Source organism: Harpia harpyja, chromosome Z (assembly GCF_026419915.1).
Source record: "Harpia harpyja isolate bHarHar1 chromosome Z, bHarHar1 primary haplotype, whole genome shotgun sequence".
Taxonomy (NCBI): Eukaryota; Metazoa; Chordata; class Aves; order Accipitriformes; family Accipitridae; genus Harpia; species Harpia harpyja.
The window spans coordinates 11,942,114-11,959,139 of record NC_068969.1 but is presented as its reverse complement, the minus strand read 5'-3'; the positions used below and the strand labels follow the sequence as shown (position 1 = coordinate 11,959,139).

The 17,026-nt window shown below is 43.8% G+C and overlaps 1 protein-coding gene across 7 annotated transcripts in view; it reads right to left on the bottom strand.

Moving 5' to 3' along the window:
- Positions 1–17,026, bottom strand: part of MGLL (monoglyceride lipase) — a 109,107-nt gene that overhangs the window by 58,442 nt on the left and 33,639 nt on the right. For 3 of the 7 annotated variants that reach the window (XM_052775924.1, XM_052775930.1, XM_052775925.1), the window contains exon 3: positions 7,985–8,123. In XM_052775924.1, coding sequence (XP_052631884.1) covers positions 7,985–8,123 — 139 coding nt within the window. Of the gene's footprint in view, positions 1–7,984; positions 8,124–8,338; positions 8,363–8,698; positions 8,976–9,218; positions 9,313–9,720; positions 9,835–17,026 lie in introns of those variants that run through there. The other 4 variants (XM_052775927.1, XM_052775928.1, XM_052775926.1 and 1 more) reach the window with 4 other exon arrangements.

Here is a 17,026-nt window from a genome sequence, read left to right as displayed (position 1 = left end):
TGAAAAATTATAAAAATAAGCTCATCTTGCCAGCTGGTGAACTAGCTAACCTGCTGACACCTACAGCGAATTAAACCAGCTTTCTGTTCTAAAAAAAGGCCAAAGATTTAAGTTTTATTCCCTCACTCTGCAAGCTTCAAGCTTCATCAAGGAAGAGAGAAAACATACAGAGCAAGCCCTTTTTATCATAGGTTAGATAGATGGCTGAAAAAGATCAGTAATCTTTCTTTCCTACCAAATCTATAGCAGTTCATACATTTTCTCCTTACCCATCTATACACAATAATGGAGCAAATGATTACTACACTATTACTGCTGAATGTTTGGCTTTAGCCCAGTTGTCAATATTTTGTTTCCTTTTTTTTTCTCTCTCTTTTCTTTCTTTTAAAGGATTGCTGCTGAGACAATTTACTTGTAGCTGAACAGCAGAGAACAACTAATGCATCACTTAGTGGATTTTTTTAAAAATCTCTCTTCAGACAGCAAGCACTCTTCATCCACCAAAACCTCAAGGAATAATTTACTTTCTCTAGCACCTTTCATCTAGGGACTCCAGACCCAATTTATATCATTTGCCTGGATGATTACACCCAATTTTAGATGAAGAAACAAAAGCACAGAGAAATTAAGGGTCCAATTCTGTACATCACTGGTCATTGTGTCACTGCCTAATGACTGTCCTCACCATGTGTTTTGCCCGTTCTCTGCTCCTCAATGACTTCTTTATTCTGTTTTCTGACACTAAATTTTCTAGGTCTAGCAAGCTGCCCTTGCCATCACTTGGTATGGGAGGATTCTGAGGCTCCCATCATCAAGTGAGCGCCTGCCAAACAGAAATGAAGATAGCTTCTGGCTGGAGAGCAAGTGTCTGTCATGCAGAAGGGGAGTCTCTTTCATTCCAGTGGAAGTACTCATGAAGTCTGGTGTTACTCAAGGTCTGGGGACATTGAAAACGGCTACACGGCTGCCACTGCAAAAATAATTAATCCCTTTGGACACAGACATACTGCATCTGTCTAGGAGAAACAAACACATCCCCAAGTAGAGCACGCTCCAAGACCCATCCCCTCTCCTGCCCTAGCTGATGTGGACAGCCCGTAGCAGTGTGCTTGGAGGCAGGCAAATCTGACCGGAGCGCTCTGGCCACCAGGACCACTTCCACTGGCCGTTCCCTGCCTGTCCCCAAGGCCACACCTTGGTACCACTGTCTGGACAGAGAGGCTGGTCAGCTTTGAGATGTCTTCCTGACACCACCACCCAGTGACTCCCCCAGGTCTGGTTGCTTTAGAAGATATTTATGGTTGGGACTAGCCCAAGGTTGGTATTTGGGATAGCTGCACTAGTATTTCTCTTCCACTTAACATAAGTGAAATTTTATTGGTCTGCAAGAAGAAACGCTAGGAGAGATATGGTTTTAGTGATGTCAAAAAACTTTACTTACCCTGGTGCTGCTAATTTCCTTCCTGTAGGATAATAAGCCATACTGATACAGTGTCAGAACATCTGTACTGGTAGAGTACAGGGCAGGGTCATATGGGTATAGTTAAGGACCTAACTGGGGTGTGATGAGATAAGGGACCTGCCTAAGCATATCTTAAGGAATCCGATGGGCAGGATGCAATACTATCTCCTTGGATACTTAGGAGAATCAGCCTTTTGCTATCAGGGTTGTGTCACATCTCTCGGATAAGGCACAATAGGAGGTTTAAAACACTGATGGCTTCCATTCAAGTGGAAGCACATTAGGGCAAAGACACACCTGAACCAAGGGAAGGCAGCTCAGCCAAATGTGTCTGCAGGGACAGCTCTTAGAACAATGCAATTTCCCTAGAAGAACAAAGAGATCAGATGTTCGCCCTGGCTTTGAAAAGCACAAAGTCACAGCAGCTTGAAGGGAACTTGCAAGGAAACACAGGCCAACTCCTCTGCAATAGGCATCTAGAAAAAATACCCTCTTCTAGCCAGTACAACTATGCCAGCCAACTCTTGTTGTAGATGTATTCATGGTGATCTAAAAGAGCTGCTGTGTGTTCCCAAGGGATGTTCAAGAGTGCTGAAGAAATTGAGGCAAGGAACTGTGTGTGGCTGGTTTTATCATTTTGTCTAAACCTACACATTTCTTGTGCTAGTGAAGTAAAGTGCTCTTGCATCTGGAACCCTGATAAGGTTGATGAGTTTGTCTACTTCAACTATTGCACCACTGTCAACAAGTAACTGGTTTAGAGTGCTCCCAGTCTGATGAGCTGAAGAAAATTTATGCACCTGAGTCTGAGAGGAGAGCCAGTGCAGGGTCTGCTCATGATAAAGAGACCTGGAGGGACAGGCAGGGCCCTAACTGCTGAGTGACCAGCTAGGGGATCCATCAGAGTCATGGTGCAAAGCCAATACTGATCACCAGACTTGTAATCCCATTAAAAGCAAATGAATTATTTGCATGAGAAAAGCAAGGTTTGCTCAGCCTTCAGTCTCTCACAGAATCATGAGCAGAAATTGAGTTTTTCAACACAATCTCAAGACCATTTTTCTTCTTTTCTCCTATTTCTGCCTCTATCTGATATTCACCGTGTTGGACAGCACCATTTCCAAGAGTTTATCAGGTGGCTCACTGAGAACCAACATTGATTTTGCTTCCTTTGCTGCTGTCTCAGGACCAGGATGAAATTTTACTGCTTTGAGATTCACAACAGGGAACTCCTAAAGTCATCTTGTTCCCACACACTAGTGTCACAAAGTTGTACGCTTGTGCTCAGAAGCTGATCCTAACAGGGCAATGAGCAAAAGGGACAGTTTAAATTACAGTTGTTATTCCCTTTGTTATTTGCCTTTTTCCTTGGGTTCTGTGGAATAAAAGGCAGATTTGCTTCTGTTGAGCATTCCTGTGGGGACTGAAAAAAATTATCCTGCTAAAAAAGCCGTTTGGAAATATCTACAGCAAGAACCACAGCTGCTCTCCTGTCTGTCAGAGTCCCTCTTACGTGAAGCTGGTTTGCTAATTTGCCCATCCTCTGGAAATGCGTAAGAAATCATAAAAGGATGCCTCCATTCACCGTGAATAAGACAGTCGCATGGAGCAAAGAGGACATAGGCATTAAAGGAACACATACACGGCTGATGAATAGAAGGGAGGCTTTAGAAACTCAGGTAATAGCAACACAGCAAGCAAAGCCTGGAATGCTGATTCAACAATGATAATTGTTATTTCCCCTTTGCACTGTGTACGATGTGATCAGACACACAGAGGGAGCTGAATTCATCCTACGACAAACTGTGCTGACATAAGTCACTTTGCACCATACAAATTTGGGCCTTGTGTGTTAGTTTGAAGTTGACCTCATTAGTACAAATAAAAGTGTTCTTCAAGAGTGACACTGAATTAGAAATTCCTTTAAGTATTTCTAGAGACTAACACAGTATAATTAAAGACATTATAATTAGTGACTTGATTCCCTTTGCTTTGACTTCACTTGGGCTTATTTATTTATTTATTCCTTTTGGAAGGGTCTGAAAGTCATATTCAGCTTTGTCATCTGCTCATGCTGGGAGCTGTGCTGTTCTTCTGGAAATGCCATGGAAATGCTGGTAATGAGGTGCCAAAATCAGCAAGCAATATTCACAATTTAAGGGCCAGTTCAAATATAAAGGCAGTTTGTATTTCTGCACCACAGGCACTTCTGCAAAGTCCTTGGGGAAGAGAGAAATATATTTTCTCCTTATTGGCTTGGCCTTTCACTGCTAACATGTCAGAATGAATGACAGGCATTTTTCAAAGAGTAAAACAAATAAAAAAAGTAAACAGAAAAGCGAGTGCTTTTTGTTTGTTTATTTTTGTATTTTTAATCACACTTGTCAGGTGTAGAACTGAAAGAACTCCTACAAAGACACTGTTTACTCAGACAATTGCAACTCTGTTCACTTAAACGTGGTCACGATGTCTAAAGTTGAGCCAATCCATTTTAGTGTACATTAACAATTGACCAGGAACACATCTGTGACCCACACATGTCTCAGCTTCAGGCAGCCTCCTCAGGCAGACCACTTCAGTTGCTGGCAATCATCTAAGTGCACCTAGAGACCACTACGTGGAGAGACACACAAGCATCATGCTAACTAGCCAGATAATGATTTGTTTGATCCATGAGGAAGCTCAAATACAAGGATGTTTGGAACCCACATTTTCAAAAGCATCCTCTAACTACAAGTGTCTCAAGCTTCAAGTGTCCACCCTAGAGTGGCTGATCTACAGGGAGAGAGTTAAGCATCACTTTGTCTGAAGTCAATGATGACTGCAGGCTATTAGCACCTTTGAAAAAAACTACCCTGGATTAATAAATCTCACAGGGTTTATTTGAGGTCAAGCAGAGGGGCTGAAAGTGCCCCAGAACAGACTGTGCTTATCTAGGCAGTGACAGGAACAGCTGAAGCATCCAGAAAAAGCTATGGGGATACAGAACAGAGAGGAAAAGAGGGTCATCTCTGAACTTCTCCAGGCCCTTTAGGGGCCTCAGAGGAAATGTCTGACTTCTCCTCCCAACTTTCCTTCCCCTTCCTCATCCCACCTCTATTCTTAGCAGCTTTGTCTGAGAGCTAGCAACAGAGCATGGTTTCTTAATTCCTCACCTCCTGTTACCTCATATTTTGACTGAGACCGCTCAGGGCGGTGGCAGAGGTTTTAACCTTGCATGGAAGCGTTGTTTCTGTTTACACAAAGACTGCTTTCCCATTAAGTAGGATTTCCTCGACTACTGGGACACGCTACAGGCACAAGATCTATCTGGTTTGGTACCGGCAATTTACTTCCTCCAAACAACATTACACGGTCCTGAAAATGCCCTGCCTTGCCCAGATCTGAAGCTTTGCACTGACTAGTGAGCACTCAGTGCCGAAGAGCTACCTGTTTTCATGCTCCACAAATCCTGCTGTTGGCACGATACATGAAAACGACACCAGAACATACTGCTTCTTCTTCCCTGCTGCATTCAACAAGACCACTTAATTACATCTTAAGATGAAACTGGCTCAACAAGTTGGGCAGCTTGCAGGGCTGCTGGCTGGGGAAGTTGCACCTGCATTGCTGCCAGCAGACAGCAACAGAAGACACCCAGTCCCCAGCTCTGCTGTTGGGAGTGACTTCCCACCTGAAAAACAAGTGGAAAACACTGTGGCTCTCCTTCCTTAGTCCCATTACTACCTTCTCTATCTACCCCATCTAATCATTATGACATCTGAGTGCCTTTGTGCGTCAGCTTCCTGTGAAGTAATCACCTAAATCCCCCTTCGAAACAAAGCGGACCCTGCTGAGGAACTCACAATAGGTGCCTTTCACTCACAGGACAACCTTGGCCTCGGTGGCACTTACAACAAAGCTTCCATATGTGCATCAGTAAGGGCTGATCAGTCAGATCAACACCACGCAGGATCAGAGCCTGGATATCTGTAAGCATGAAGCAAAAAAGCCTCACAAAATTTCCCCATCTTCCCGACAAACCGTTTTTTTTTTAAAAAAAAAGGCTACAGCACATTAGTCTGCTACAGTCTTTATCCACCTTTGTGGGTCTGTTTGAGGAGATAAAAGAGAAGGCCCAGCTCCGAGGGGTAATGTCTGTTGGTCGGCCCCACTCTCAGACACTGCCTAGCCATTGTTTGCTCTTCAACCCCAGGCTAGGGCTACTTTTTAATTTTTCCTTTGGCAGATATCCCGGGTTTTCCCCTCCCTGGGGGAGGGATCAAGGATGATAAGTTCTATTCTAACAGAAGACAAGGCAATGATAACCTTTGGGCATCTGCAGTGAAGAGGTATTTCTATAGCTCTAGCTGGGATTAGATGCATAATGGATCAATGAAAGAGCCCACCGTTTGACAGTTATAGCGTCATTCATTAACGTTAAGATTTGAACCTGAATCAACAATTGAGTTAGAAGATTGAAAGAATCGCCTTCAGTATTTGAAATAGAATAAACTGTAACAAGCCTGTAAAAGTCCCCTGAGGTGTCTCTCTTTCTCTCCCTATACACATATATATAGATCACTTTCGCTGAACATTTAAAATTAGATGAAAGTTCCTGAGCTTCTACATATGAAGCAGAAGAAGCTGAGCTACTTATGAAAAGTGAGAGGGGGAAAAAAACAAATGTATTTTTGGTTTGCCTATCAAAGCACTTCAAGAGCATTCTTGACTGTAGGATCCAGGCACTAACTTGTTATTCAGTCACTTACCATCTCTCTCATACATAACAATGCAAAAAGAGCTAATAATAAACAGTACGCCCCCTCCTTATACACAAACATGCAAACGCAAACACACACACACACACACTTAGGAACCACTCGTAAATGAGCAACACTGAGCCCATCCACTTTTGTTGTCACAAAACTAGGGCAAGCTCGCTCTCAATTAACTGCTTGGTGCACAGAGCCCTAAAAAAAATTAACTACCCAGAGGACTTAGACACCAAGTTTTAACTCTCAGCTCTTTATCATCCTTTCATTTCTGGATCAAAGACCCATCCACTCACTACTAATTTGCTAAGAAATTAAACATGAAAAAAGAAACCAATTCCACAACTGGGTGAAGACCCGTTGTGGGCAGTTAATGATTAATTAGCATTATAATACAAGACAGCCTGGTTTCACAGTAGAAGCTTGTTTTAATAGCACTTTTTTTTTCTGTAGAGGAAATCTTCAGGTTGGCGCAAAGACTATGTAAAGCACCAGTGCCAAAAACTTTCCTTCTTGTTTCTGAAAGGCACTAAGCAGAAGTAACTGTAAAATGTTCTGTGGACCAGGCGATCTTAACCAAGACCCGTGTTCTACAGCCTGACCAGTGCAATGGAACTATAGTGGGGTGGCTGCACTGCCCTCCCCTCTGCGGACAGTGTACTTCGGTGCTTGCCCACCTCCCAGCTCTATGTTATTCCTACTACCCCTTAGTTTGGCAGGCATAAAACCCAAGGCCAGCTAACTTGGATCCATATCCATCTCTCGGCGCAGTCGCAGGCTGATTTGGACAGAGGATGACGTCTAACCTGTTGGGTGGTCAAGGAAAAAGTTTAACTCCCTACTACAGCTTGAACAACTTTTTCCTGTGACTGTCTTCTAGCTGTATAAAATCAACACAGCTTTTCCTGTTGGCTTGCAGAAAAAGAAAACAATAAAACAATATCCAGATTTTTATGAAGTAGCTACGTATATAACTAGTGGTAGCATAAATACATGCCAAGCCAGCAGATACAGGGAGGAAGAAGAAGGATCCTAACTATGGGAGAAACAGAGATAGCTTTATATAGCAGATCATAATCAGCACACAATCAGCACAGAAAGCTATTACAGTAAAGGGATTATCTAAATTATGACAAAAACACTAGAGAAATTTATCTGTCTGGTTCCTTGTCCGTATTTATTACTGAGGTCAGTTTTGAAATCACAGCTGCCAGTGAAAGCGCTCCCTAAATCATTACTAACTATAAATAAGTAAAAAAACCCCAAACAACAGTCAAAAAGCAATGCAGTCAAACCATATTCCGCTCATTGCCCTATTTCGGCTACTACTGTTGAAATTGAAGTCAGATGCTGATGTTTAATTTGTTGACACTGAGAAAACCAGAAAGAGGAGACATCCCTAAGCCTGTATCCTGTCCCTCCCTGATTGCCTGTGCTATTAGTTTGAAGATAGTTGTTTATTGCTGATAGGCATCAGCCACCTGCATGTGCCACCCGGTAGCATACTGAACTGCCAACCAAGCCAGCTGTGCATGAAATGACAGTAACTCCATGTTTTACATCTATAAGGCCGACTTGAGTGAGTAAAGGTTTGGAGAATACAGCCTTTCCAGTAGGGGCTCTCTCAGATGAGAGAAATGTCTCTTAGTGGCTCTATAAAGCTCCATGCACACAGCCCTGTAACACCAGTCAAGCTATAAATAATAATTACACAAACAGAGTCTTATTTACTGATCATAAAAAAGGACATTTGCCAGAAAGTGCTCACCTGGGAGCTGCTGCTGGCTTCCAATACCTGCAGAAGAGATACTGCCCATCAGCATTGACGATATGGGGCAGGTCTTTGTACGGGATGTTTTGAGGACTCCGCTTTGGCGAACTTTCCTCTGGCATTCTGGAAGAATGACCTGCAAGATGTTGGAAGAAACAAGACATACTTTAAAACAGGTGAAGGCAAGATAGAGGCTGTTGGGCTTGGTAGCCACAGACATTCAGGAAAGTCAGTCAGTAAGGCAAGCACCACTGATGGAAGTCTCCCTCCAAAACCTCAGCCGAAGACCCCCCAAAAATCTTTAGTGCTTTAAAACAGAAACGTAGCATTTTGTGTTCAGAAAAGGCTCACATTTGGGGGGAGGACATCGGAGAGGGGGAAGGAGGGAAGATCAATCCACCATCACTACTTCATTACAGCTTTCTCTCCCCCACTTCTCCCATCTGTGTTTATTTTGCATCGTTTTGTGAAACGGATCCTAAAAAGAATATTTTAGCTGCAATCAAGTGCAGATTGTGCAGCAACCACTACAGATACGAAAAGACAGCTGCATAAAAGATTTATCTCTGCCTTAACATCTCCAAAGAGCAGCGGAGGGCACGCAGCAGAGGTATCTGCCACCGTGTCATCATCGAGATCTTCTCTGACATCTCAAACAGGAAGGTGGCGGCGGTGGGGAATGAAACATTTCCAGGAGAATTTGCAACAAACCTGTTTTCATCCTGTGCAAGGGTTTGCATTCTAGTGAGGAGCCGGCATCGCAAGTCGAATGCAAGCAGCTAAGGCTTTTTGCACCTCGCTGCGGAGATGCATTCACACTCCGCCAACCACGCAGCCCCCACGGTCCCCGGTGGGTGCTCGGCGGGTGCCTCCCGGGCAGCTCCGGTGCGCCGGGCGGGCTGCGCGGGGCTCGCCGCAAGCTCCTCTTCCCGGCTCGCTCGCTCTTTGAGGAAAGTCGCTTGGGTAATTCACCACTTCTTGTTCATCACTTTTTTTTTTTTTTTTCCCCTTCTCCAACAAATTGCGTGTGTGGGCTGAAGTGGCGGTGGTGGGAGGGGAGGTTGGGAAGGGTGGGGGAGAGGGAGGGCTGACGAGTGGGAAAGCTGCAGTCCACTTTCCAGAAGCTGCTGCACACACATCAAAGGCACCTTGAACACATGCAGCTGGGGCAGCTCAGAAAGTTCCTGCCGCTGCAGGTTGTTTGCAACTTTACTTCCTTCCTGCCACTTACTGTTCGGAGGCCACGGCGACGGGGGGGCGGCGGCGAGGGAGGGGGGAGCCCCTTTTCCTCAGAGCGATCCCCGCTGCGAAGCCGGCTCGCGTGTAAGCGCAACTTCCCCAGCCCCTGGCTGCCAGGCGGGGAGCGGGAGGGGGGGGGGGGGGTCCAAGCACCGACGCGAGCCCAGTTCGCAAGCCCCGCACACGCACCCTGCAGCCGCGGCGAGGCGGGCAGCCTCCCCGCTTCCCCCAGCGGCGCCGAAGCCGGGCGGCTCCACCCCACGGTGCGCCGGTACCGGCCGCTCCCGGAGGCGGCGGCGGCGGAGGGGAGGACGGGCGGGCGGAGGGTGCCGCGCCCGGGACGCGGTCGCTGCCGCCGCCCCCCCTGCCCGGGCTGGGCTGGGCTGGGCGCCGACCGAGCGGGCAGCGGTGCCCGGCGGGAGGGTGAGAGCGGAGGAGAGCCGCGGCGTTCCCCGCCCCCCCCCCCCCCACCCCGCCCGCGGGTGGGTCCTCACCGGCTGAGCCTCCGTCTGCCTCCCCGCGGGCTTCACATGGCTGCCGGCGGGGGGGCAGGCAGCCGCAGCGCTGCCCACAGCCCGTGCCGGCTGACCAGCCCTAAGCCCCGGGCTCTGGCCATAGGAGTGGCCGCTCAGCTGACTGCCAGCGGGCTTGCGTGGCCGCGAGTGACACCCCGGGAGCGTGGACGGCTTTTATCCGCTGAATCGAGCGACGGCAGACTATGAAGCCGTGCTGCCTTCTGGGCTTCCCCGGTCTGAACCGCTCTTTGTAGTCCCAAATCCAAACTTCACCGTTTGCGTTTAGACCTGCGGCTCTTCGGACTTTGAAGCCACGCCGGAAAGACTGAGTCTTTCAGATAGGAGCTCAGAGGAGCACCCGAGCCCCTTGCATCGCACCCTCGTTCATGGTAGAGGCAATTTATAAATACAGCATATAATTTATACACGCATAGCCTAAGAATGCACCTGATCACCATAGATTATACGCAGTACATGTGTTGCGACTGTGTAATCTGAGCTCTCTTTGATGGTATGCGATACTTGCTTATGAAAATTGCCACAGCAAGGTTCCCTGAAGTTAAAATAGCTTCCCAGCCTTTAGGCATCCCGATACTGAGTTTTGTCATTTAATACTGGTAAGTGCTTAGCATTTATTGAGCACTTTTAAATTGTTTATCTTAAGGACGCAGATTCGGGCCTTTTACATTTCATCAGGATAGCGTTATAAACTTTAGTTTTTACATACCTACATATACTTAGAGGTCTCAGGCCTTTTTAAGAAGAGGCAGCTATTAACAATATTTTTTTAAAGCTAGGCAATGTGCTCACTGAGTCCAAACCTGGAAACAAAGGCTGAGGAAAGGAAAGAAATATATGCTAACAATAATAACAATAAATGCAAAACCTCAGAGATGACCCATATAAAAATAAAAAGGAAATCAAAACCAGATTTTTTCCTCTTTCGGTGTCATTTATATTAAATGCCCTAGGGGAGGGTTTAGTTGTAAACGGCAAAAGCAAAATTACATATTCCTGTAACTGCTATTGTTTGAAGAAAAACCCAAACCCATCATTTATAGTAGTTTATAATGAGCGAGACTTTGGTCAGATGGGGTCTTAACCAGAGCCCTGGGAGCTGTACTTGGAGGCGTACAATTTGGTAGGCCAGCTACTGTCTAAGCACGGATGGGTGGAATTAAAGAGCTATCACAAGCCAGCTCCAGAGTTGGAAGAAGCAAGGGCATGCATATTTATTTGAAGGATACAGATCAGATAATAACTGGATTAAGGAGAAAAGAAAGAAGGAAAGAAGCCTCTTCCCCTGTTCACAGTTTATCTGCCAGGAACACTTCACTGCTTCCCTACAGCCATCCATGAAACCTGATGCCAGGAACAGGCTCCTCTCCCCCTGTGGTGCTGGGAATATCCGAGTTCCCAGGGCCACAGAGAGGTGGGGAGAGACAAGGAAAATACCTCTTTCTAAAATTCAGGATAAAAATAGCATCTCAAAGAAAATGACCTTTGCTGGGACACGAGGGCGAGCTCCTGTCTTTGAGAGCCTGTCCTGGTCAGTCCAGAGATATGATTCCCTCGATACCCCGTTAACCTCCGTGTAGCTAATACTGGAAGCAGCAGGACTGTGGTCCAACCTACACTCTCTGCCAGGTCCAGATTCTCACCAGTGCACAGGAGCGAAGGATCAGCCGACCCCTCCTTCCCAGCTTCCCTGAGCCCCCAGGAATTTGAGGACATTTCTTCTCATAGGTAGCACACCCTCCCCCATCTCGTGATAACATCATAAAAATGGATGAGAAGCGACTGCTGACTAGTTACCTTATTAGTTTATGGCGTTTAAGCCATGAATGAAAAGCCACCTGAGAAAACTGGATTGGGTCTGAAGAATTCACCAGGCTGATATCCAAACAGTATACAGGGCGTTAGCAGAGCAATTATTGCATGCTGGCTCCCTGTGAGAAATCAAAGGGATGTCTGAGCATGCAGTATTTATGAGACTGTAACATCTTCTCTTGTCTCGGCGGAGTGAAATACGTTTTGGAAATACAGTTTAAGCTAAATCAACTTCTTAATAAAAAATAGAAATACAATTGGTGAATCTTTACACTAACTCAGTGATTACTTAAGCCTTGTAGGGAAAGGTGTGTGGTTTATTAAAGGCTGAGCCCTACTTAGCTTAAGCATCTCCATTGACTCACCCACAGGAGTATAGAGCAAAGGATTACGCCTTCAAATAAGGCAAATTTTAGGAAAAGAATCAATCGCTGGAATGACAGAGAAAACATGTATAATGAAAACTAGTTATCACAGCAAGGGGAGAGAGAGAACAGGCTAGAGAGAAGAGAAAGGAGAAAGTAGGATGGATGGGAGACAGCATAGCGGGCTGGCATGTGATTCTGATGGTGGGGTAAGGGAATGAGATAGGATTTTCTTTGTCGTTAGGCTTTCATTCACAAAATGAGTTTTAAATGGATCATATCCTGTTGGCATGCAAAGGTAAATAGACTGTATGAGATCCTTCCACTCTGGTTGACGGTACCATGCTCTTAAATAGCAAAGGAGTATTTTTGTGTGAGAAGTGGATTTGATGGGGTGTGGATGCTAAACCATTTGGGATTCTGCTCACCAGGACCACAAAGAGAACTTTTGCTGACAAGAAGGAGGAAGAAAATAATAGAGGAGAAGGACGCAATAATAAAATATCTAAGAAGTATGTGGTTATGGAAGAATCTGCTCCAACAGAAAAACGCTGGAAGTTACAGTAGTCAGGGAGCAGCAGGAGAGAGCAACAGACAGTGCAAGCGAGAGAGCACATGGGAAACAATGGGAGATGAAGCATGAAGAGGAAGAATTAAAATCAAGTGAAAAGCAAAGAAGCCAATGCCACTAAAGCTGTCAGTTTAGAGTCACTATTTTGGTTTTGCCCTTCTCTTTGGCTTTTTTTTCTATTTATCCCTACCCAGAGTCCACTCATTCAGCTTTACTTATTTGTGTAATCTGCCTTTGCTTGCCTGTTGGTATTCCTGAGTAAGACATGTATGGGCATGAGACAGGAGTGGAGGCTGGGATAAACTGCTTTCTTTTTCCTGTAAAATAACAATTTTAATGCCTTGCAGCCAAAAAAATAAACTTGGTGTCAGGCAAACCAGATTGAGGAAGAAAATGTTAAAGGACAATACTTTATTGATCAGGTTAAGCTTAACAATATCAGGAGAAATTATAACTAGCTTGGCATTGGTCTGCAATTCTGCAGTCTCATGTACCTCTTCACAAATTAGCGCCAAGTGAAATGGAGAAAGCTGGAAGGGTTAGTGCAGGGATATCTGAGCATCACAGAAATTGTTTGCAGGCTTCCACTGATTTGTTGCCCATCAGTAATTTCACTTTCCTAATCAGTGGGAATAGAATTATTAGATTAAGCTACAAGTGGTTTAGTACCCCTAGACGCAAACTACAGTCAAGTAATAAAGTATTTTTACCATGTAAATGAAAATAATTAGTGGTAAAAATAGTCCTCATTTTTTTGTAGGTATTAAAAATTCTGCAAATCATGCTGCCATTAGAAGTCACTTACAAAGCTGTGACTGCAGACAGTAGCTATATGAGTGATTAGTATCTTGCCTGTGCTCCTTATTTGACAGGACCAAAAATACACACTTAAAAATACACTCTTTGAATATAGGTTTCAGTCCTTTAAACTGATGTATAGAAGATGACCCATCCTACATAGATGCTAATTTGAGAGCTGGTTGTTTTTAATTACAGAAGCAATACATTTTTTGTTTGGTAGTTCATTTGGTTTTTTTAATTAAAAAGAAGAATATTAATGTCAAATTCTCAGGCATTCTTAGTACAAAATATATAAATGGCATCCTCCAAAGGTAGGAAATTCAAAATGAAAGGTGGAAATTCCGCCCTAAAGTTTTGTCTGTAGAAGTCAATAGAGTTATTCTAGCAACCCTCTTGCTTGAGAATAACTCTGCCTTGGGAATAAATATGGTTTTTATAAAAGTCTAGAACTGTGTAACCTTAGCAGTGTCCCAGCAAGGGAGCTGATCCGCACTGGGTGCTGCAGAAAACAGCTCGCTGGTGGATTTTCTCAGGTGCACAAGCCCTTGGTTGACAGAAGTTGCAGTGAAGTATTGCAGGTCTCGGGCACTAGAGGGCACAGCCACAGCTTCTCTGTGCCCTGGGAGCATGTGGACACGTTAGCTCCACCAAACTCCCCTTCCTCCTGATTTTTTTTTTTTTTTAATCATTTTCCCCCTTATCATGCGAAGGTTTTCTTTAAACATTTGTCCCTTTTTATCTCTGCGGCCCAGTATTGGTTTCTAAATAAAAGTTTCCTGTGCTGGTGTATAATTAGTCCAATTTTCCCCCTGGATTCACTCACATCACAAGAATAAACTTTAGTGGTTTATACCCTGGGCAAGCACATTGCTGCAGCACTTGAAGGGAAATCCTGTCCTTGTCACCGTGAGGACAGACAGATTAATGAGTCTGTTATGGGATGGCATTTCCTATTTTACTGCGATATGACTGCATGTAGCCGTATTACTATTCATAAAACGTTGGTCACCTCAGTAGAAACAGGGTTTTTATGGCAGAAACGTAATTAAAAGGCATCTTAAAGGAAAAAGTTCTAAGCTTTGAATTTCAATATGGATAAAAATCAGAATAAGACAACACTACACATTTTTTCTGGATGGAATTATGGTCTCAATTTTGAGAAGCACCTGACCATTCCTTTTCTCATTTCTATTACTAAGGATGAGTGCATAATCCACTTTACAAACCCAGCATCATTGTATCAGGACTAAATAATACAGCCAAAAGATACAGCTATTCTGTCATGGTTAGAGTGGTGGTTTATTTTGGTAGCCAAACTGGAAGCATTGACTGGTGAAGAGTTATTATTGTGCTGCCTGGTTTTCTTGCTGCTTTGCAATTGACAAAGCATCATTTATCATGCTTTGCATTCCAATTTTTTCTTTGCATGTTTTCCAGCTCATCATAACATAATTATGTTTCTGTTTCTTCCAGCCAGGGGCTGATACTTTCTTTTACTAAGACAACAGCTGCACTGCACAACCTTGATGAATCCCCATAAGGGTAAAATGTGTCTGTAGTGCTTGTTTCTGCCTTGGCAACCCAAATGTTCAAGCTCTTTTTTATGACAAATGCTGTTCTAAAATGCACCCAACCCTGATGCTTTCATAGCATTTCTCAAAATGAGGTTTGATATTGTAATTTAGACTTAAAATATTCAATATCCTGCCTGGTTTGTAATTCTAAGGGCTTCTTTTGTAACATTTCTTTTTATAGTGTTTATAGGTTCATAAACACTGAGGTGGAATTTTAGAGGGTCATAGTTACTGACGTGCAACTTATTTTTTGAATGAAATTGATTTTATGTGTGAAAATCAGCACAATCTGGAGGTCTGCTTTATGCCCCTAAAGGGCATCTTAAGGGAGCTTTCACGGTACAGGTGAATCATTCCCTTACTTGGCCTCAGTTGGCCACACTGCAACGTAAAGGTAATTATATCAAGCTCATCTATGAAGTGCATTAACTGCTAGTGATGGAAAAAGCTGTAAAAGACACGCAGGTTTTTTATTATCACTTACTGAGATATTTTATTTAACTCATAATTTAGTACTTTGAACCTGAGATTTCAAAGTCCTTCGGAAAGGAAGGATAAAATTTTACAGGGGAAATCAGGGCAGAGGAAAGTAGGGCTCAATGCTGGAGGCAAGCTGAGGGCAGAATCCATTCTTAATGCTCCTGATTTTGTTTACCCAGTTATACCAGTATTAACTCCCATCTCATCTTGAAATCTATCCATCAGAGCACTGTGAAGAACTGAAGCAGTAACTTTTTCAGTCATTAAAGATTACCCAGATTTGCAAGTATAGGGAATATTGGGTCCTGGACAAAACCACAACCTGGATAACTACATTCTTCAGGGCAAAATTTTCCCTGCAATTTCGCTTTCTAGCCTAATCTCCTGGATGCTATTACTGCTGTCACCATCATTTGAAGATTGGTTGTATTTATATATAAAAATTACAATAATTCTGTACACAGAGGCAAGAGTTTTAACTCAAATGATTAGCCCTATTTACATCTATGTGTGCCGTGATCTAAGGATACTTTGGGATATTTGAGCATGAGGGTGTCTGTAGCAACATTTTGGTTCTGTCCACCACATTGGTTACTGATGTAATTGCCTGAAAGGCTCTTAGATGTTGACGGAAGCTACCCCTGCCCAGCCAGGGCTGACTTCTATCCACGAATGGTAAGTATAATTCTGGTGTTGCTAGAAAAGGTAGCAGGCTTGTTGTTCTGGATATACAATGAACGCATGGCTCATGAGAAGAGCTTGCCTTGTGCTTTTTCTCCCTTATAACCCTGTGGCAAATTCTGGCAGATTCTGCTCAGATATATTTTAGCTTTTTTCTCATGTATCTTTGGTTTCTTTACTCAGTCCACTCACACATGTTCAGTGTAAGATGTGCATTTTCTTTCCGATTCATGTACAGTAATTACTTCCTAACATCTGCCTAACAGATTTTGTAAGAAAAGTAACTCTGCAAATTTTAAGAAAAAAAAAATGTATGAAATCTTTGAAATCTCTATTACTGGGGTTTGTTATCCACAGCTGACTGGATTCATTCCCAGCCAGGAAGCTGGTTCAGCAAAACAGCTGCATTAGCTATTTAACTGGAGGCCTGATTCTGCTCTTGCTCACACGGATGTAAATCAGGAGTAGTGCTAGACAAAATAAAGAATATCCCCAGAGCAAAATGCATGTTGGAGAAAAAGTAAGCATTATGGTATGGAACAAGAGAATTCTAGCAGATACTCTGCCATCCTGGTATAGGTGTTAGGCAGTATCTTAACGTCTTACAGAAACCTTATACCAAATACACTGCTTACTCCTGGGAGCATTCTCCTGTATATATATTGTGGTAGCACCAAGTGGCCAACAAAATTAAGGCCCAGTTGTGCTCGGTGTTGCACCCTAATACCATGAATTCACACCGACTTATTCTGTACTAAGCACCACATTCATTACTGCTTGCATCTGGTTCATAATTGTTCCCTCTCAGTTATTTAATTTTTACAGTATCTGCTACAATTTACTTTATACCTTCTAGTGCAGGAGAACACACTCACTGGTTTTCCTCCTAGGCAGAATTAATGCATGTGCTGATTAATGCAGAAGTACACTTTGAGAAAGGTGATGGGAAATGAGGAGCATTGCAGTGAAAAAGGGCACAAAGC